Below are 22,041 nucleotides of genomic sequence, written 5' to 3' on the forward strand. Positions count from 1 at the left end.
TGGACTGGCCTGCCTGCAGTCCAGACCTGTCTTCCATTAAAAAATGTCAATGTTGATGTTTATTTGCTCAGAACAAAAAAGTTGATCAGTTTGAACATGAAAAATCTTGTTTTGCAGACGATTCAATTGGATGTGGGTCGCAAATGATTGTGTTCGGGTTTTGGTCATGTTGAACACATCGTCCCAACTTGGCTGGAAAGGGATTTGTCGTTCAAGCATTTGTTTGGCGATCACTGCGACCTTGCAAGTTGAGGGACTCGCTGTAAATGGGTAGCCAGCCACACTCTCTTGTCTGACACAGAGTGGGTGTATGTTTGCCTGTAGGTAGGTCGCCCGGAGGTCACGCATCCACTCGGTGGACCGCATACTGCATTTCTATAGGCACAAACAAACAATGTTCCAATGTGTTCTGCAGCCGAAGTTAGCTTTGAAAAAAAAATTCTACATGTCTATACACACCCCATTCGTGTATGCGGTGTGTTTTTTTTTGTGTGTGTGGGGGGGGGGGGGAGCTGGGCGGAAACAATAAGTGCTCTCGAATGCATGCTCTTGAAAGTAATGAGCCAATTCATTCAGAAAAGAGTCAATTCTCTTGGTACATCTTTAAACATGAGACGATGCAAAAACACGTCATGAGTTTAAACTCGAAACGCTTGTAATCACAGCTTGCTGTGGGGTGGGTGGGTGGGTGGTTGTGGATGGGGGGGGGGGGGTGACACGCTTTGATTGCACAGGTCAGGAGGAAATTGTGTCCACCTCCCATGATTGAACTTGCTTCGTGTCCGCTCTGACTTCATATGTCGTTGTCCTCTCTGTGAACTTTTGACCTTTGCCGCGTGATTTCATGTAGACAAATTCATCCCCTCCCCCCTCCACACCCGTCCTCCCACGAGAAGGGCTCTGCGTTCATATAATAACCAGTGACCTTGGGTCGCGCCGGCGGGGAGACGACGCTTGTCAAAATGTACAAATGAAGGGAAATGCGCCTGCAGCAAGGATTGGAAGATAGATTGGTGGACATCAGACTGCAGCATTCAATAAATGGAAGTAAAATGTTCTGCACGCTGCCTCCCCCTCAGAGAAAGATTCTCTCTCGCTCTTCCGCCACAACATCGTGTGGGTTGTCTCACAATTCCTTGTTTTCTGTTTCAACTTGAGCCGACGGCTCTCTCGATCTCGCTGGCGGGGATTGCAAGGTCCAGTGTTGGCCGCATCCGTTTTCCGCCAGAACTGGGGACAAAGTTCTGCTCGCCGTTTTGAACAACAAGTTGAGCTTTGTTGTCCGTAATTGGATTTTCTTTTTCATCGTTTAATCGTTTAGCGTTTCCAAAATGACCTGCTTTTGGCGTTCCCAGTTCTTCCCAGGTTCAGGTTTGCCGTTGATCGAATTGAAGTCCGTATTTCCTTTTTGACACTGGGGGCAGGCAAATCTGACTCGAAATGTCCACATTTTTTACCCCCCCCCCCCCCCTCCGAATCCTCTCTGATGTTCTTGCTTGACTAATTATTTTACATTTGGAATGATGACTGACACGATCGGATGTGAGGTCGGTTCCATTTCTCAAATTCGTACAAATGGCCTCCCAGAAGTTCTCTGTCACTTCAGCACTTTGGGGCAAAGTTGTTGTAACTCCATACAAAGGCCTCATTGAATTGGCAGTGTGAGTTAAACTTGGAGAGAATTTGGGTGTGCTTGTCATCAGGATGTTTTTTTTAAACATCTGAGAGAGCGAGAAAGATTTAAATTGCACCATGGAGCACATTTTGTGCATGTTCGCAGGCTCAGCAGCTGCTATGGCTAAATACGACTGCTCACTTAGCTTGGCAGCCTTCATGCTGTCTCAGTAACAAGACCAGAATAACAAGCTCCCGCAACTTTGACGCCTACGGAGCGAGAACGCCGACACTTGTATAAACCACCCTGATGCCGTCATCGCCTTCTGCTTTTCTTGTAAAGGTTAGACCATTGACGCGGTCTCTGGATCTCTATGATTGAATTCTATTGGGGACTTTTTCCTCCATCGGATGGCTCAACGATATTGTCGTTTTTTTTTTTTTTTTAATGAATAATGTCTGCTTTTGCGATTGGCCTTGAAATTGGATATGTCCTGCTGATCGATACAATTCGGGGAAATTTTCACGTTTTTTTTATGATGATCATCATTATTATTATTATTATATATATAAAAAAAAAGATGGCTCCATACTGTCGGAAATGTCCGGCCTTTGTGCTGATATTTCCCTGCAGTCACTCGTTTCGCCTGTGTCATGAGTCACAGTCAACGCATAACATAACCTCCGATGTGTCTGGCGGAATTATTGATTTTTTTTTCTCCCTCCCAAGGCTTCTTAATCCCCTTTGAATGGTTCCTGGTGCGGAAATAACCTAACAGGTGCTAACACCGTGGTTGGAAGGTGTCCGTTAAAAGGATCTGAGCGTTTGTTTGGGGTTTTTTTTCCCCTCCAAAGGCATGTGCTGCACCACACCTTGGTTGGAAGGCACTACTCTCAAAATGTGAAGGCAAGCGGCTAGCAGATTGTGGAACACCTTCTTAGCAGCACGACGGCATCTTGAAATGACACAATAGGAGATTAAACACATGGGTGATATTTCCCTGCGGTTCATTCAGACCGGCTATAGATCTGTCGGCTTGAGATCCAATTCGTGAATGCCTTCCTTTAATTAGCAGTGTTGTGACAGCTGCGGACGATCTTTTCAGCCTCCGCCGAGCGTGCCTTATCGTTACGGAGCAGCGGGACAACAGAACGTGTTCTCGGAAATAAACGGGCCAACCCACCAAGCGTGGCCCTCAAAATCTCTTTACATTCACAATCGCCCGGCTAAATGATTGTACTTGAATCGGAGCCTCGTGATTAGCATCCAGCCTCGAGCGGAATTGCAAGCGTCCCTCTGGTTCACTGCGCTGTAAAATGACGATCTGCGAGGCTTCCCGTATGCGGATTTGAGCATATGATGAGGGACTGTGCGGAGCACTCTGGAGAGAACTATTTAACCTTTAACCGCTTCCCTTCAAGTCACACTGTTCCACATAAGGGCGGGAGCAAAGCGAGAGACGGTGAACATTCGGAGAAGCAATGCTGCCCCCAGCAGGCAATACTGAGCACAACACCCCCAAACCCAACAGTGTTGGTCCTTCCTCACGCGTGTGCCTTCATTTCACTTCCCTGGAATTAAATGTCGCCATTGCCATGTGTTGAGCAGCCGTGACTCATGTTTTTTTTTACAGATATAGCCTACAATATTTAAAACGTTTCTGACACAATCTAAAATCAAATATGTCGTCAAAAATGACTTTAGCCATATGGTTAGTTGGCGTGGGGGGAGCTATGCTTTATAATTCTGGGGAACCTTGTGTTGAGTACTGGAACGTGTGTGTGTTGTCAAGATGTTCAAACCGGCACATACAGTGTGTGTGTGTATATATATATATATAGGGGAGATAAAAAAAATTCTCACAAGGGTTGCGGGAGGAGGAGGGGTTTGCTGGAGCCGCACAACCATCGTCGCTCACACTCAACTAATATATATATATATATATATATATATATATAGTATACATATAAAATATGGCATGTTGGTATGGTGGATGTTTAACTCGGGGACCTTTTGTACATGTAATTCATTTTTATTGTGATGACTGACTCGGTAGACGCGTCAAACAAACACAAAGCAAAACAAGTTGCTTCTGTGTTTGCGGCAGACAACAGTGCGAGATTTCGGCCACTTCCTAATTGACTGTCATTCTGTTTCCAGTCCCAATCAGAGTTCGTCACATGAGACACCACATTTGTCCACACGCACGCACACACACGGATTTGTGATGATCACTGTTGATCAGGACTTACCATTTTTTCCTCCGACCATTTTGCGAGGAGAATTAGGAATTTGGGATGGCATGTTTCTGTAGCAGCAGCCCGGTGGTTGAGTGGTTAGCATGTCAACCTCACAATTGACGAGGTGCAGAGGTCGATTCAGGATACACCCTCCCTGTGTGGAGTTTGCATGTTCCCCCCCGTGCCTGCGTGGGTTGTCTTCGGGTACTCCTGCAATCCAAAAAACATGCATGGCAGGTTAATGGGAAACTCTAAATTGTCCCCGGGGGTGCATGTGAGCACAAATGGTTGCTTGCCTCTGTGTGCCCTGCGATGGGTTGCCATGTCCCTCACAGATACTGGCCACGTTGAATTGAAGACAAACCACCTTTGTTGTCTGTCATGAGCAAGTAGGACAGCGATGGATGTTTAGCTTGAGAGCGCAAAGCAGAACAAGAAATCGTCTTGAGTGTTGTCGTCGTCGTCACGGTGCAACAAGTTCATTTAAATTGAAAGGAAACAACGCCAACCGCAATTTTTCCCACATGTCCCTCCCAGATCCAAACCTGAAAGGAGAAAAAAAAAATCTCTTGTGACAGAACAGAAGGTACCGTCGTCACATTCTGCATTTTAGATCAGAAGGCGCAAGAAGCGCAACTAAAATATTTACACAGCATCACGTTCCTCCCTATTGGAGCTGACACGTGCAACAAAGGAAATGAGAACGTGGTCTCCCGCTTTTCAGCGGCGGAACAAAATTAAACAGGCTTGTATCGTGTCTTTGAAGACGAAACCAGACGAGCAAGGCTGTCACACACACAGCGCGATGATTTTCTTTGACACTGATCTCAAAATAGACTATTTGTTATTTGACCTGCATTTTGGGATTTTGTTTTTTATTGGCGGATTGACACAAATGTAATAAGGCTGATTTGTTCTGCGGGAGGAAGGGAGAAACAGACTTAGATGATTATTGGGTTTGTTTTTTTTAAACAACAGTACCAACACCGGCCACAAGGGCTTTGTGCTTCGAAGGAGCGGCCATATTTGTTGTGGTCTGCCGTCATATTTCAGTCCTCATGAGCAGTTCGTTCGTACTTAGCTGACAAGAGCATGAGAGCAACCCCTGCGAGGTCGCGTTGCTTTTCCAGACATTAGTCACAGTCGTATTGGGATAGTTTCTGTTAGACCGGTGGTGTCCAAACTACGGGCCAGGGCCATTTGTGGCCCGCGACATGACGCACTTAGTTCAAAAAGGTGATAAGAGTGAGAAGGGAAAACAAGTGTCGTTACTATGAAGAAATTTGTTCGTATACTGTCGACCTTTTCTCCATATTCGAAGATACACATGAACCAAGAATCGCAATTTCTCTTCAAAACGCTGTCGGGAATAAAGAGAATTCAACTTGAGAGGCAAAAAGACTTTCTTCCACTTTGTGACTGGCAAAGACATCACGTGATGGATTGTAAACATGGTCAAGGTGATCCAACAAGCGACTTTGTAAAATGCCAAAGTGTGAAGCGCTTACTTGACTCGGGCTGGCATGTTGTGGGAGGCGGGAGTTGTGTTGCCGCCTCAGGCTGGAGTCTCCCCTCCTCCTTTCCGCCAAGCTCCTAATGAAGCCCAGGTGAGCGGACACGATGCGGCTGCTGTTCGCGCCGTTGCATCCTCTCGACTCCCGCCACCGCACGCTCGCTGTGGGTTAAATGTGCCCGGACTGCATTTAGGCGGCCTTTGACTGATTTGATCACCCCGCTAAATGACTCTCTTTCGTCTTTCTGTCTTTGTCAAGCTAAAATTGAACGAGGGTCGTGTCATTGGCATCTGCTGACGTCCCGGTCGTGTCATTAAGCTGCAATTGTGGCCGTGCAACACAAGACCCCCCCCCCCCACACCTCCTCTTTCCTTCATGAATAGTTCATATGTTTTAAAAGATTCAACCACTTGCTGTAATTCTAATTAAAATGACAGATTAATATATTGGAAATATAATGCAGTTAAATAAAGGTGACATCATGCTCAGAACAAATCCATGTTGAAAACTTTAATAGAGTACGGGCACCTTTTTTTTCCTAGCTCAACACATTTTATTCTTTTCAGAGATTTTTGATGTCCAGACCCTAGCTTAAAAATGAATCTGTTCGGAATCCTGTTGCAATCACGAGCAGGACATACTTTGCACAGGTCACACCAAACAAGACAAGCAAGTTCCAACGGTTCCTAACAAAATCACATTATTACTGTTGAATTCTCCTTGAGTTAAGAACCGTGTACCGTGTCTGATGCAGAGACAGCCCAGACTCTGCATCAGAGTTGTAAAAAAAAAAAAAGACAATTGTCAAATTAAGCCTTTTTGAAAATTAAAAATAAATATAGTGAGGATATACTTAAATCTCATTTTTCCTCTTGAGCATCCATCTCTACTCCTGCAGTGTCAATATCAGATTTGATTCAGAAAATAAGAGAAATGCCCCCCCCCCCCAAAAAAAGGGGGAGTGCATAACTGAATCGGGCAGTTGCCTGGCAGACCATGACATAGTTTGTAACTTTCCTGCAACACCAATCCTAGAGTGCATCTGTTCCTTCGTGAGATGAGGAAATCAGAGCTCAGCTGCCTTCAAAATTTACTTCCGCCCTTAGTCACAAGCGCGCGCACACACACACACACGCACACACACATACACAATGAGAACGAAAGCCATTCCAAGTGTCGAGCACCAATACATTGAACCATAGGTGTTAAACTCGGGTCCAGGAGGGCCGCTGTCCTGCATGTTTTCCCAAGTCTCCCTGTTGCAACACACTCAAATGATGAAGTTCAATGTCAGGTCTCCGCAAAGCTTGCCGATGATCATTTGAATCAGGTGTGTTGCAACAGAGAGACTTGGAAAACATGCAGGACAGCGGCCCTCCAGGACCTGAGTTTGACACCCCTGCATTAAACGGTCAAAATGCCTGCTTCCAAAACAGCCGGTGATGACGCGAGTATTTTTTTTATGTGCGGTTCTTGAAAGCTCCAATAAAATATCATACAAGAAAATAAATGGGAAACTTTGAGATGCACCACTTTAGACTGCTAGTATCCAAACTTTTGTCAGAAGCAAGTGTTTTAACACAAGGTCAAGCAATGACTGTACCGTACTCGCCAAGCGCGGCCATGAGCACAAAGGAACAGCTGCACTTTTCCAGGCGCTCCAGCGGGTGGCACTGTTGCACCACGTGGCGGCACACGATGGCCCTCACAGGCCACGTGACTCCGCGCACAGCAACTCGCTGCGTCTTCGTTCCTGAACCAAGCGGCTGCGTTTAAACCGAATCGCTGGCAGTCATCACTAATACTCCTCCAGAAAGACCTCTAAATAATGCAAAAACAAAAAAAGCAAGTCAATAATGCAAAGAGTATTATTCCTGCCTCTTGTTTCATGGTTAAAAGTGAGTCAATCATTGGACTTTAAGCTGCGTCAAAGTGGACACTACACAGTAGATGCAGCAAGTCATCTTCAAGTATCGGCGAGCGGCAGAAACACTTGGAGGAATAAAGTGCAAGGCTAGACGCAGCGTATTTTTAACAGGATGTCGCCTCCCGATGTTTGTCGCAATTTCGGATTTCTTGGTCGGCTTTTTTCACCACCAAGTATCCATTTGAGTTTGACCACTTTGTTGTTTGATATCCACGAGCGGAATGCCTTTCGGCCTAAAGCTCTGCAGAAAAGTGAGTTCATTGCAGACCCGAACAATTGCTTGTTGGCTGGATGTAGTTCTGTGTTTTATTTTCCCACTTAGAGTGATTAAAAAATAATAATAAATTTCATCAAGGTTTGGACACAGTGACTGTCCGTACGCTTCGGTTAAACACCGCTGCAGGTTTAAAAATCAGTTTTTGAGCTCGAAGCTTGGCGGGTAAGAGCAAGATGAGGGACCCTATCGATGCTTCTCCAATCCGGGAGCTCGCTGACGCTTGGTGGAGGTGTGCTGCTCTCTGTGCGCAACAAGGTGACAATGTTCAATCAAAGTTGATGACCTTGAGGGCGGGATGAAGAGTCGGACACGCATTCTGCTTTTCGGCATCATTCGCACAACCGTTTCTCTCCTCACATCGTCCCGACGGTCTTTGATGGAGGTCTGAGCGTCGGTAGCATCCGTTCCAAAGACTGTGGTGCGCGCGTGTCAGTGAGGGAGCGGGCGTTACCAGATGTGGGATTCACAGTGAGTCATTTTAATGACGCCCACTCCACCACCGAGGCGTCGGTAATTCATTCCTCCGTACAACCTGCGAAGAGGTTAAAACGCAAGGGATGAGAGCTGTCTGGTCACAAGCCGTGGCGTTTGAAAACAAGTCAGATCCGGCGTTTTTCCTGCGTTCAAAATGGCGCGTTGTTGATGAACGAAGAGGGTTCAAGCTTTCTTTTGGCGGGCCGAGTCAAAACGGTCAAAAACGGTTGGCATCCATTTTGGAGAAAACGGCCGGCAGCCATTGAATGAGTTACGGAGTGAAACTCGCGTGGCCGTCTGTAAGTCTGAATGTCGAGGGGAAGCCTACCTCCATGTGTTGGCATCCGGGTCATAAACTTCTATGGTTTTCAAATACGTCGTCCCATCAAATCCCCCGACTGCCATCAATTGACCGTTGACCACCGCTAGGCCCACCTAAAGACGCAAAAGTCATCATCAAAAACCAATACGCCAACATCAAAACACAACGGATGTCTTTGAAAAGGTTGGCCGGTTAATCGTTTTCTTTTTTTCAACGGCCGTCAATTATGCAATTTCTATGTGATGCGTTCTGTTGCGCGGCCCGGTAGTCCAGTGGTTAGCACGTCAGCTTCACAGTGCAGAGGTACCGGGTTCGATTCCAGCTCCGGCCTCCCCGTGTGGAGTTTGCATGTTCTCCCCGGGCCTGCGTGGGTTTTCTCCGGGTGCTCCGGTTTCCTCCCACATTCCAAAAATATGCGTGGCAGGCTGATTGAACACTCTAAATTGTCCCTAGGTGTGAGTGTGAGCGTGGATGGTTGTTCGTCTCTGTGTGCCCTGCGATTGGCTGGCAACCGGTTCAGGGTGTCCCCCGCCTACTGCCCGAAGACAGCTGGGATAGGCTCCAGCACCCCCCGCGACCCTAGTGAGGATCAAGCGGCTCGGAAGATGTATGAATGAATGAATGCGTTCTGTTGCTGCTATATTCTGGAGGGTGCGCCGTTGCAGGGGTCCGCTCTAATAACGACGACGGCCGCAATAGATACCCCGCTCCGTCTGGACGTCATAGCGACGACGGGAGACCATTGGTTGGTCCTGGGATTGTAACGCTCCGCGCTGCTCAGCTCTGTTGTGTCGTCTCGGCCCCCGACGGAATAAATCATGTCCTGGTAGACGGCGCAGCCGAGATGCTTTCGTCGGGTGCCCATCGGAGAGACCGTGTGCCATCGGTTCTCCTGAGGATTGTAACGCTCCACTGAGGGGGAGAATGAGGAAGGCAGAGCGAGGGCTTGAAAAACATTTTCTCATCACTTTCCCCAACACCCCCCCCCCCCCCCCACACACCAAACAAACAAGCTCATTCTGCAGTTGACAGTTCAATAGACAGTTCCAAGTTGCAATACACTTCCGAAACCTGTCAAGTAACGGGCATAACGTTGATTTCATACCGGTATTTAACGGGGACGTCCCGTCAGACCCTCCCACGGCGTAGAGAAAACCTCCTAGCACAGCGACAGCGACGCCCAGTCGCCTGGTGCTCATGGAGGCCACACGAGTCCATTTGTTCTCCTTTGGATCATACCTGCGCGGCAAGTAGGTTGAAAACAGCTTCCGTTGCTTTCAACGGGCGCGAACGCCAAGGTTTCGGCTGGTACCTTTCCACAATGTTGAGACAGGAAACACCGTCCTGTCCTCCCACAGCATACAAATAACCACCGAGAACAGCGACGCCTACGCTGGTCCGACAGGTGCTCGTTGGGGCCACGTCGCTGCTCCACTGGTTGGTCTTTGGGTCATATCTGGAACGAGCGACCGCAAGAGAAACCAAAGATATCGGAATGAACGAAAATAGATTTTCAATGGAAAGAGGAGCCGGTTGCTTCTGCCACCCGTAGCATTTCAACCCGTCAGACACAGTAGCGGGCTGAAATGCGGATCGGGAAAGTCGTCTCGGCGGGAAAAGAGAAGCCAAGTCCGGTTTTGAACACCGGCTACTCTGGTCAACTTTGGAAAGAGACGATTAAAAGCGGTCTTTTGACCCACCTTTCAACCGAGTTGAGATAGGAGGAGCCGTCGTGCCCTCCGACGGCATACAGCAAATCGTCCAGGACGCTGACACCCACTCCGCAACGCCGTTTACTCATCGAGGCCACCATCCGCCACTCATTGGTCTGAGGGTCGTAACGCTCCACGCTGGATATGGCGTCCCCGCTGCACCAACCGCCAACTATGAGAAAACCAAAAGTGAAGAGTGGGAATTGGAGGACCCGGACGTAGAGAGAGCTCGGTGTGTCGAGGTGGTTTAGCGATTGATCAAACAACCATGAAGGCTTTTGGGGCCGCTTGACACATTTGATGATGCTATTTCTATCATCATTATCTTATCCTAAGAGCTATTTGGCGTGACCGGAGCTACCGTATATCATTGTGTTCATATGAGCCAGCCCTTGCACAACATGGCCGTTGCTTTGTCCGTACTTGTGGCTGGCGTTGGTCAGTTGTGATTCAAACTGTCAAAACGGCTAAAGTTGATTTGAAAAATGATGAAGCGACCTGCAAAAAGGACTTCGCCACACCGTATGGGCTTCCTCGGCCGGGTTCTCGGGCCCTGCATCAGTGGCCTCTCTTGTGGCAGCAGCAGGTAGTTCTTGGCCTCGTCGACCAGGTCCCTGACAGCCACAGGACAGAGGGACTAGCACGCGCTCAATACTAACCAGATAAAACCGGAATTGATACGGTGACACATGCTGACGAAAACCATGGTGCACAGCTTACATGAGCCACATGTCGGACCTATCTTTTGGACCAGTACCTGCACTCCTCGTCACTCTTGATGAGAGGGTCTGACCCCACAGTGCCCACCAGGAACTTGGGGCTAAGGAGCGGTAGTCGGACATGTTGCAGAACCTAAAAGGGAAGGAAAATCACAATGTGGGTCCGGGTCCCCCCTCCCCCCGCAGCCGACTCGCTTCTCCAACCCGAAACGAACCTGAGGTAGTTGCGGTCTGCGTTCTTGAATGCTGTATTTCACCCAGGCCATCACAGCATTAAAAACTTGCTCCTCACTTCGCACATTAAGTTCATCGCTGGAAATGATATCGATCAACTGGTTGGCAGGGAGTAGCATGAACTCCTCACTTTCCATAACCTGACGAGACAATGAAAAGAGCACACAAGTAAAAAATAAATAAAAATCTCTCATTTTCAACTCCACATTGGTCGCATTTTATTTCGTCTGGCTGGCATACAACTTAGGCGGCAAACACTTAATAGGCGCATTAGCACACGAGACTCATTTTGCTACAAACCGAACATGAGTTGAAAATGGAAATGGATGCGAATGAAAAATGTCAACAGGAGGATATTCTCACCTCCTGGAAATTGTGCTGAGTGAACTTGTCCGCGATGCGAAGCAGCTCGCGGCAGGAGTGCGTGTCCGCAAAGGCCCTGATCCCCAAACAGTTGGAAGGGTCCAGCTGCCTCTTGAGAAACTCGCAGCAGGCTTCCTGGATCTCAGCGAGCTGGAGCAGGCAGGCGGCGGGAAGCAGAGTCTGAACATTGCCCTCCTCTACCGTCACCTACAAGTCAAGGGAGCGCATCCGATTCAACGGCTGACTTTTTTTTCCCCCGAAGCCACTTACACGCCGCTGGCATCAAACGCGCACGTCGCCAGCCCAACGTTCTTGCCTGTGAAGTGTAGGCAAAGTCGATCAACAGTTCCATCGCTCTCTCATCAATGTCTCGAATAACCACTTCAGTCTGACGACTTTCCGCAAGCTCCCCTGTAAACATTGCCCTGCAAAGAAAGAACAAAAAATTTCTCCTTGGCATCACATTGATAAGCTGAGGCAGTCAACGAAGCGATAGAACTTCAATTTCATCAAACGACTCAATGTACACATTTCAGTCTTGGCCCTTTTACCTGAAGTAGGGGCTGCAGGCAGAAAGGATGACGCGATGGGCATAGATTTTCTTGGCGCCCACCACCAGTACCACATCGCAGAGCTCACGGTGCTTCCTCAACAGGTTAATCACCTCCAAGGTCTGCCGCGGGTGTTTGTCCGAGACGTACGGCATGCGCGCAGGTTGGGGGACGCCTTCGGGAAGCTTGTTAGGGTCCCCCAGAGTGCAGCGGCTGGTGATGTCCATTCCAGTGGCGTCTTGACGTGCGCTGGTGGCCCTAGAGATGAGCCACATGCTCAGTCAGGTGAGTGAATATACCGGATGCTTTGGTTCCTCCTGTTCGTGCCGCATGATCGGAAAGCTCTCGTGGTTGGGATAGACATTCAAAACTGTTTGGTTTGTATTTTTAACCAATTCATTGATTTATGGCCCAAAAAAATAGCCGAATGATTCATTGATTATCAAATAATCTATGCGGTCCTGCTGCCGGCCCAAAATCCCAAATTCATAGTATTTTCAAATATACCTGCGCATCAGCTTTGGGTCCATGCAAGGTAGAACAGTGTTTGGTACCGCACCGTAAGAGCCTGCCAACACAATGACACAATATCCAAATCATTAAGGGAAGTCTCGCGTGAGTCGGCGGCTACCACAAACAACAGTTCATCGATTAATGAACGCAGCGTGCGTCATCGGTCACGGTACGTGGCGATTTGTTCGCTCTTACTTTGCAGACGGTGTATGGTTATAAATAATCGAAACCGTCTATAAAATAAACAGAAGAGGAAAGTCGTGTCGTTTCCTGTTCACTAATTGTAGTTTCAGCAAATAGACAAGCCTATAAATAGTTCAGCGAGCAAATGCCTCGAAGCAGGGCGGTGTTGTTTCAGATCTACAGTAGGGCCCATTTCAATTCCTAAACGATGCCAAATACTCTTAACTTGATGCTAAATTAAAAATGCAATGAAAAAGTGACACTGCTTTGCGAACAAACGGTAAACTACATTTGCTCGCCATCGGTGGCCGAGGGACAACCAAGCAAGGGCGATTTTCCATGACGAGTAATTAAGTAATCCAGAAAAAAACAATTGTAGCGCAAGAAAAGTGGAGCGTATTTACAAGAGTGTCTGTTTTTTTCATGAAAAAGAATGTTTAAGAATTCATTTGGCTAGTAGCGACAATTGCTATCATCAGAATGCCATGCTAACATCAACTACATTATTATCGGTCAACTCGCAACAACAAATTCTGAGTGTCTATTGAAAAGAAAATGTATTTGCTTTAGAGGAGCGCTACCTGATATTTACATGCCCGGATCAGACGCAGAGAAACACAGACACTTCGGGTGGCTAATGTTTACAAGTTCAATGGTTGAAGACGCAGCGGTTCTTCATCGTTGGTGTGCGCATGTCAAATGTCTATACCGCTTCCGGGCAAGGTGCTTTCAAAATAAAGGAAGATTACGTCATCTAGGTTAAGGCGCTCGATCGGCGGTTCCCAACATAAAAATTGAACCTCACATAACCGATTGGGAGAATGACATTTGTTTTTAGTTCGTCTATTTAATTTCAACGCTTGATCCCTAGCCGTTGTCTTTTTTCCAACTCAAATGAAGCAAAAATAAATATGCTTTTTTCCTTATCCATTCTAGTGTAAATTGACAATCTAATTTAAAAATCCATCTAAAAACTGTTGTCTATGGATTCTTGGGATGTCAAGTGCTGCATAAACCACGATGATGTAATCTGCGCGTTACAAATACCTGCATTTCTTTCTTTAAATCTGAGATGAAGACTCTTAATTTGGAAAGATTTTTCAAATGGCGAAAATGCTCATTTTGTGACATTGACACGACTTTTGAAACCCGAATTGTCAATAAGCGCGCCCAGATTTTTTTCTTCGGTTTTAGCTGCGTTGTGATACATTTGGTGAACAGGTTATACGTTTTGGGTGTCTACCATTAGGAAAAAAATAGACTGAAGTTGACATTTTCGAACGCATTTGGCATCGGCCATTTTGTATGAGGCGGTTCCCGGGCTAGCAGTCTCATCCGACGACAAAGTTAGAATAAACATGAAGACCAAATATGTTTTCTCTTTTAGCTTATGCCACATTACATTCTATACTGCAATTTTAATTGCTTGTTGCTTTTGCATTCTGTCCAGTGCATAGAGCTGAAAGAATTCAATGTAGAGCGTAGCACTTTCTTGGACTAACCCATTATTGGATTCAAAATCCTGCTGAATCATGAAGTTTCCACTTGTTGAAAGAATCGGTTAATTAATCCAAGCGAGGTACAGTACACACAGATTTTTGCGCATAGTTGTGTAGTTGGCCAGAAGGCCAAGATTCACAAGAAGCAAGATGGGTACTCTTCAGTCAGCAGCCAAAATGACAAACGAACATAAACATATGGCAAGAAATGTCAGCTGAGACAATTAAGCAGCACTGATGGAGTAATATATAGATTGCAAAATGGTGCAATAGAAGGCTACCAACTTTATTCCCTTGTATCAGCATCCAATTTATACTGATGTTGTTCTATAAATGTGCAATGAATTCTTGCATTATGGCCTTCACATTGCGCAAGAATGACAAAGTTGTTTTACATTTTGGCAAGGTATCGGAGCGAACATACATGAGAATGGAGAACTGTTCCCTGAGGAATTGAGCAAAGCAATCAGTCAGCCTTACTTTGCTAAACAATCACTGCACATTTGTCTCGCCAGTCAATGAAATGGAGGTGAATTAAATAGTTTCCAGTATAAATTTTCTGCGAAACGAGCGGCTGTGAATTTTGTTTTAGCATCAGACGACAGACATCATTTTGCATTCTATAAGTTCAAAAGTGGAAACTGAAATTTCATCTTGAATCAAATATTTTCCTTCATCATCGTGCTTTGTTTGTCCTTTGCAAATAAATTGAATGTATAGCATCTTTTTCCTTTAAATAAAATTCCACTAAACAAATTAACATCTCTAGCTTTCCTGTGTGACTGAAATATATCTTTTCTTCTTTTAAGCGCATGGGTACTTATTTGGCGGAAGGGTGAACTTCACAGTTACAATTGTTCTTTACTCTGAGTGGCGACTGCAATTGCTGGCCACCGGTCCAGCGTGTTCCCAGCCCTTCACGTAAAGTCAGCTGGCGTAGAGTCAGCGGTGTCGAAAACTGATGGATGGACTGATCGCGGGCGGCGAACTTGACCTCTCCGGTCACGTCTTAAGCGTGGCTGACAGGCAGCTGTGTCAGTGGATGGGACACGAGCGGCTGAAGTAGAAGTGGGTCTGGAGCTTGTACTGGAAATGGAAATTACACATACAGGACGGGTAATAATGGCAACCAATACACTTTGCAAACATTTCTTCATCATAACTTTATATCCAATTAGATATAGAGTATAAAATAAAAATAACTTCACTGCTGAAATACTGCTTCAAACAGTGCATTCAAGATTTTTCCGTTTCGGAATTACAGTTGAGGCGTGCGTTCAGCGAAGGTTTCTTACCATCCATATAGGTCAACGTAGTGAGAAGAGGTACATCTGGGGTCAGATAGGTTGTGAATTGCAAATCATCCATCAGTGGTGGCGACAGCTGACCAGTAGGAAGTGGCATCATTGTTTTGGAGGCAGAATTTGGGCTGATGTGTTTCTTTTGACGGGCTCTGCAGTTCTGAAACCAGACCTGCAGTGGGGAGAAATCACCAGGAAATTTGTGTTGAAAGTTACAGTGGGGGTGGGGGAGACTTGTCAATATGGGCTGCAACAACAACTCAATACCATCGATTTAAAAATAAAGGAATGAGTAGTTAAAGTTGACAACGAATTTCATGATCAATTCGTCTTGCGCAATTATTTTGGATTTGGATGGTGTAAGCACTGCTGGTTTAGGATTGGATCCTGATGACGAAAACGCAACCAACCCGGTTCACTTTCAACGTGTGCAATATGTCGACGGAGGCTCGCCGGGCTGAAGAGCTGCGGCTTTGCTCTACCAAATGCAAGGCGTATTTATGCTCATGCTAGCCACACAAACTTACTCTGCGTGTAATTTTACGTGTCATAAGAGAGAATATGCAACGGTTTTCTGAAAGTAGAGCACGTAATGACCTTAGAGGGAGAGTATTTGCGAATTACTTGTGCCACCAAGTGGACAGAAAGGGAAACGCTGTTTGGTGTTGGTACTATATAAATAAAACATGTTTTTCTTCTGGGCAGCCCGGAAGTTGAGTGGTCCGCACGTCACAGTGCAGAGGTTCCTGTGTGGAGTTTGCATGTTCTCCCCGTGCTTGCGTGGGTTTTCTCCGGGTCCTCCGGTTTCCTCCCACATTCCAAAAACATGCATGGCAGGCTGATTGAACGCTCCAAATTGTCCCGAGATGTGAGCGTGACCGCGGATGGTTATTCGTTTCTGTCTGCCCTGCGATTGGCTAGCAACCGGTTCAGGGTGTCCCCCTACTACTGTGTGAAGACAGCTGGAATGGGCTCCAGCGACACTAGTGAGGATAAAGCGGGTCGGAAAATGAATGAATGTTTTTCTTCTGGTGACGCTTATTTATGCATGATTATATAATTTTAAGTAAGTTTTGGACAAAATTTGCTGATTGGTAAAATAGGGTTAGCTGACCTTAACTCCTGAAATTAAGAGAAAAAACTACGACAAGAAGTGTTTTTACTTTTTAATGTTTTTTTTAATCACTTTAACGTTTTCTATTCAAGATTTCAATGGAATTCATTCGCGGTCAAGAATGAGATTGTGTCCCGAGAATCACAGAGGGATGATCTTGAGGTGGCTGAAGAGAAAAGCAACTTTGTTTATTTGGAGCAGAGAGCAACCTTTGTGCACATTTGAAATTTGAAATGTCAATTTTTTCAAATTAAAGTATGGACTTTTTTTTTCCTTCAAAATTAAAATATCAGTGACAGCCCTACTTGTCATTGTTTTGGCTCACCTGAATCACCCTGCGGCTTAAACCAGTCCTCTCTGACAGTTTCTGGAGAGTCTGAGCATCTGGGTTGTTGTCTTGAGCAAACTGAGCTTGCATGACCTGGAGGGAGAGGATGCACGGGCATGAGGTTCACCAGTGCCCTAAACAACTCTGAGTCCCTCAAACCCAAATCTTCAGTGGATGCACGTGTCAACCAAACATGTCTACGGTCAAACGAACAGTTTGCTGGAAGGCTTTATACAGAACGCCGTACCTGCAACTGGTCAACAGTGAAATTGGTCCTGGCCCTCTTTGCAGGTTTGGGTATGGTGCTCTCTTTCGCTGCCTGCTCCTCATCCATTTTGGATTGGTCTTCAGCAAACACACACACACGACCTCAGCTTTGTTCAGTTTTCTCATCCGACCGTCACGTCGCTTCCCAATTTGTTACGTTTGAAATAACTACGCTGAAGAAGTGGCTACTTCTGCAGCTAAAACACGATTTACATGTGACCAATACGCTCACCATTTTCTTTTGAGCGTTTGATATTCTCCATCATCACATCATAGTGGGGCCGGCAGAAGACTTTGTTCTCCAATAGTCCACATTCTTCTCCAGTGGACAGCTGACGCTTACAGGTGGCGCAGGAGAAACAAGCCAGGTGGAAAGTGTTGCCTCTTGCCTGCCGTACCCAGTCGCTGGTATGGATGTTACGGCCACAACGTGCACAACGGGTCCCGTACTTCCTGAGAAAGAAGAGGACCAAAAAAAATTAAATACAAAAAAAAATGGTGGCATGAGGACGATACCGCATGGTATCCAAGTACCATGCCTTCTAACAGTCAGACAGATGAAGTTGGAATAAGAAAAATTAAGGTGCATTATTCAGATGTCGCCAATGTACACTTGTCGATTGAGATTTTTCACAATATTCCGCTCGGCCGTGTATACGCATGCGCAAAACATACTCTATTACCAACTGGAGCGAGGCCGCGCCGCCTTCAAAAACACTGTAGTGACCGAAGAGAATTCAATTTTAGAGGCAAAAATGGTTTCTTCTACTTTGTGCTGATTGATGAAGATGTCACATGAACGATCCTCATGAAACTGTTTGAAAATGGTCACCAAACTGTTTTTTTCCCCCTTGTTCTGAATGTGAAGATTCGGCTGCTGTTAAGTGTAGGGCTTGGTCTGTCCTATGAGGTGGAGGGCCCCCCCAAAAAAATAAACTCAACGATTTGCCTTCACGCCTTGAACAGAACGCCAATGAAATGAAGTTGGTCATACAAACAACATTGAATTACTTTCCCGCCCGAGTCGAGTGTGTTTCAAAAAGTTTGTGGTCAATAAAATTATCCATCCGTTTTATAATCCGCTTCTCCTCAGAAGGGTCACAAGTGCCGTCTTCGGGCAGCAAGCTGGGTCATTGAACTGGTTGCAAGCCAATTGCAGTTCCATCAATTATTTTGTACTCAATAAATTAATCTCCCTTTCTATCCTCACACTACCCGTTTTGTGACCAACTCCCACAATACTGCTCGTGTCGACTTACCTGAAGTAGTCCAGTTTGCAGAAAACTTGCCTCTCTTTGATATAGCAGCTCACGTGTCTCCCGAGTGACGTCTTGCACACGCAACATGACAGGCAGCGGACATGCCAGCACAAATTGTTCACCTGAAGGGAGAACGCGCTTAAAATATATTTATAATAGACTGCTGGCTCTTTGTTTTGCAGAGAGCCACGTTGAAATCACAATAAGTGAATTTCTGTCAATTCGCATTTGAGTTTGTATCTCACTTTTATTTGGGCCGTCTTAATATTCTGGAGGTTTGTGTGCGTGTGTGCCTACATACTGTACCTTAAGGAGATGTCTGTCCACTATCTCCTGGCAGCAAGAAGAGCAGAAGATTTTTCCCTGCTGAGAAGTCACAGCGGGGTTGGAAGAGGACAAGGGGCAGGGAGAATACGAGTCCTCAAATATGTCTTCAGAGCCAGAGGAACCCTGTCAGAAGACGCAGTCGGACATGGAACCAAAAAAAGAAAAAAAACGCTTACAAATTAGACTCACTTTAAGAAACAAACCGGTTTAATTTTTGCGTCCAGATCATTCGAACTCGGTAAAACGTGACAGGGGAACTCTTCAAATGTTTCAAATGTGTTCAATTCCCGCTTTGCTAGCACAATAACTGTTGACGTTGGAGTTGCCACCGGCGGCGGCACTTTGATGTGCGCGCTCAGTCGGGCCAGGGCGTTTGACACCTTTCTGCCACATCAACCACGAACGAACATTTAGGTAACACAACACAACTATTATGGGTCATTTAATTCGAGAAAAAAAACTTACCGTGTCGACTAAATAATTTCCACGTTGGACAAAAGTGTCCGGAGGTGCCACTTGCGTCTTCGACATGCCTCTGCCCCAAACACTGACCGACTGACAGATGCTCAATACGACCGAATCAGGAAGCGAGGTTCACATTTCCATGACAACCCATTTCATTTCGGTCCGAGCGATGACGAAACAAAACTTTCACCCTCAACATTATTGTGGAATTTATTTGATACGCGCCGGACCTGTCGTCACATTCCAGCGACGGGGGGGCTAATTGGACACTGAACACTTGCATTAAGGGGGCTTCTCCTTCCCAACACTGTATTGCCGTAGCGTGCACAGCTGGACGCAGTTTGTACGTAATTGACCTCACAGGTGCACTTAATTGAGAAACGCGGTTGCTCACGTCAAGAGCGTGCATGTCGTTTGCTCAGGCGCGCGCATCTCATTCCCAACGCCTTCGTTTTAATAAACGATGTCAATAAATTATCGAACGGGAAAGCTAGATGAATCGATACTCACTGTCATGAAAAAAAACATAATAAAATACGAGGTACGCCGGTTGGTATTAAACCACTTGCGTCGTTTGGTTTAAATTAAACAAGGAAGAAAATCAGAAGATACTCTCCTCGTATATATATGTGTGGGCGTATATATATATATATATATATATATATATATAACAATAACATTGGACATCTCAGTCCAATGTTTCAGTAAGGATACTACGCAGAACCCTCAAGCTTCCTGGCTCGACTCGAGCTGAATGGGGGACAGACACCACCGGAGGGGTGAGATGACGATTTTTAAAATATATATATATTAATGGACACAAACTCAACTGTCACGACACGCCAAAAAAAAAAAAAAAAAAAAAAAAAAAAAAAAAAAGCTTCAGCAAATTCATCCATCGATTTTAAGCCTTTTTGAATGAATTACTTTTTTTAAAGAAAGTCCGTTTCAAGTTTTATATGCACCTGTCCGGCTCTAGTTGGTCATTTCTCAACTCACCACGCTGTTGCAGACCGACTGGAACATTTCCCCGACAAAAGCATCACACGACTTCAGGTTCCCCGTTTCACGTTGTTCTTATTACTTGTCAACCCTCTTCTCTCAGCGATTGTTGTTTTGTTCTGTCACTTAAACTTCATTGAAAAAAATAAGGGGGGGGGGGGCGCAGGACGCACCTCCCACTCAGATCCTCGGCCCGCCTGCTGCAGCATCTTGAACCTTGCATACCACTTGGTCTGATAGCATAGCGTAGCGGTTAAAAGTGTTTGCATCCGAGCAGGTAGAACCTGCTCAGAGAAGAGGTTTTTTTTTGGGGGGGGGGGGGGGGTGCGGACGCACCAAATCAAGCACATGTTGGGGAATATAAATCAAGATGAGACATTTTAGAAAACCTTCAGATTTTTAAGAACATATCTTTGGGGAAATGCAGGTTGTTTTGAGATATTTTCATGTGACAGATCTCGTCATTCGTGTCGATACAATTTCCAAAACACGGTGTGCGCAAAAGTTTATAGTCAGCTGGGATTCAGGCTGCAGTTCAGTCAAAGATTTATAAATTCATTATTAGCCCCCACACCCTAAAAAAAACACACACACAAATATATGTGGGTGTGGGACACTTTTTTTAAGGTAAAGAATTATGAAAAAATTGTGAAAAGTCATTTCCATTCCTTGTGATCTTGTGAGATGATTGTTTGTCCCCCCCAGCCCCACCCCCATTGGGTTTGGCTTCCCCTCTTGAAACAAAAACAACTTAGCATCTGACAAACATTGACCTGTTTTGGTTTTGAGCCGCAGTTATTTTGTGGCTTGGTCATGCCATGTTGCGATTGTGCGAAAAGTGCAAATGTGTCCGTCCCATCATCTATGAACTCCTTCATCTGAGCTCGAATACGAAATGACCGCGACACCCCAAACTGACATCAGGCCCTAAATCCTTGGTATGGTGAGCCATCAAAGGCCCAAATGGAGGACAGACGATGGTTCCACATCAGCGGTCCATGATCGAAGGCTTGTTGAAAACACAAAAATGACGTATGGTATGAGGTGGTCACATGCTAAGAGAGGAAAATGAAATCAATTGGCTGCCGCAGTCAAGTGAGAGATGAGTTCAGCCTTCGTAGAGGAAGCGAGATTGGCTTCCGTTGATCAGACGTGTTTTCAGACCGTGCGCTCAGGAAGTACAACAACGTACGAGTCAATCTGTGAACATTGCCGAGCAAGGGAGGGGAATCTCGTGCTTTCCAATTTGTTTGTAATCAAGGTCGCGGTGGCGGTGATCTTCCCGCAGTTCCTCGCGACGAAGGCCTTTTCACTCCTTTGTGGGGAAATAAATCTGATCGTCCTCATCAAATTGACGTTCTCAAGGTGCTCGTTGTAAGCAAATAGAAAATTAATGAGGTGAAAACTTTGTCAACGGGCTACGTTGAAACGAGGTGCCACTCTCATCTTGGAACTCTCTGCTCGATCCAGGAGGCCATCTTGGATGAGGCCTTGATTCAGTTCCAGACCAAATCCATTTTGCGACGTGCTTTGAATCTGTATCCCAGATCAAAGCTGTGCCCGTCAATCCACTCAGTACTCAGCACTCACTTTTTTGGTGATTATGACTTGGCTTTCACCACAAATTCGCGCACACGCACACACGCGCACACCAAGACTATTGTTTATGATGTGATAAACACATTGATAAATGAATTTCAATGGTACAGGAGAAGTATTTTAGGCTGTTTTCGTGTTCTTCCCCCCCCCCCCCCCAGACCCCTTTATGTCTGGGCTTCCCTTCCTCCCTTGTATTTCTTCTTACTAGTTTTGTTCTGCTCTCTTCAAACATATTT

At 45.9% G+C, this 22,041-nt stretch overlaps 3 protein-coding genes across 4 annotated transcripts in view; all 3 read right to left on the reverse strand.

Moving 5' to 3' along the window:
• brinp2 (bone morphogenetic protein/retinoic acid inducible neural-specific 2) overlaps positions 1–19,465 on the reverse strand; it is a 76,968-nt gene extending 57,503 nt beyond the window's left edge. Inside the window, exon 1 of the mRNA XM_052087735.1 lies at positions 19,456–19,465. The gene's annotated coding sequence lies outside the window, so the exon portion shown is untranslated. The remainder of the gene's footprint in view (positions 1–19,455) is intronic.
• Positions 7,477–13,357, reverse strand: klhl20 (kelch-like family member 20). Its single transcript, XM_052087749.1, has 14 exons — positions 13,226–13,357; positions 12,456–12,516; positions 11,949–12,206; positions 11,714–11,822; positions 11,398–11,604; positions 11,016–11,174; positions 10,839–10,933; positions 10,580–10,695; positions 10,070–10,253; positions 9,682–9,825; positions 9,475–9,608; positions 9,073–9,281; positions 8,376–8,482; positions 7,477–8,105 (listed from the first exon to the last, which is right to left on the reverse strand). Exons 2-14 carry the CDS (start codon positions 12,476–12,478, stop codon positions 8,021–8,023), a joined length of 1,830 nt encoding a protein of 609 aa, XP_051943709.1. The 5' UTR covers positions 12,479–12,516; positions 13,226–13,357; the 3' UTR covers positions 7,477–8,020.
• Positions 14,394–20,307, reverse strand: LOC127616258 (LIM/homeobox protein Lhx8-like). 2 transcript variants are annotated; one of them, XM_052087756.1, is made up of 8 exons: positions 20,204–20,307; positions 18,719–18,862; positions 18,413–18,534; positions 17,386–17,606; positions 17,134–17,231; positions 16,884–16,979; positions 15,439–15,616; positions 14,394–15,229 (listed from the first exon to the last, which is right to left on the reverse strand). In XM_052087756.1, exons 1-8 carry the CDS (start codon positions 20,228–20,230, stop codon positions 15,153–15,155), a joined length of 963 nt encoding a protein of 320 aa, XP_051943716.1. In that variant the 5' UTR covers positions 20,231–20,307; the 3' UTR covers positions 14,394–15,152. The 2 variants fall into 2 exon arrangements, with proteins under 2 accessions (XP_051943716.1, XP_051943715.1); XM_052087755.1 differs by lacking the exon at positions 20,204–20,307 and adding an exon at positions 19,205–19,449.
• Between the last annotated feature and the right edge of the window lie 1,734 nt (positions 20,308–22,041).

This window comes from Hippocampus zosterae, chromosome 15 (assembly GCF_025434085.1).
Source record: "Hippocampus zosterae strain Florida chromosome 15, ASM2543408v3, whole genome shotgun sequence".
Lineage (NCBI taxonomy): Eukaryota > Metazoa > Chordata > Actinopteri > Syngnathiformes > Syngnathidae > Hippocampus > Hippocampus zosterae.

Coding starts and splice junctions, on each gene's coding strand:
- klhl20 (XM_052087749.1), bottom strand. CDS start 12,478: ATGGACCCAAAGCTGATGCGCAG. Junction 10,934..11,015: donor GCAGACCGCAACTACCTCAG/GTTCGTTTCGGG, acceptor CTTCCCTTTTAG/GTTCTGCAACATGTCCGACT. Junction 8,483..9,072: donor TGACGTCCAGACGGAGCGGG/GTATCTATTGCG, acceptor TTGCGTCTTTAG/GTGGGCCTAGCGGTGGTCAA.
- LOC127616258 (XM_052087755.1), bottom strand. CDS start 19,270: ATGTCGAAGACGCAAGTGGCACCTCCGGACACTTTTGTCCAACGTGGA. Junction 18,863..19,204: donor GAAATTATTTAGTCGACACG/GTAAGTTTTTTT, acceptor GTCTTCTGACAG/GGTTCCTCTGGCTCTGAAGA. Junction 16,980..17,133: donor TCACTGTTGACCAGTTGCAG/GTACGGCGTTCT, acceptor CTCTCCCTCCAG/GTCATGCAAGCTCAGTTTGC.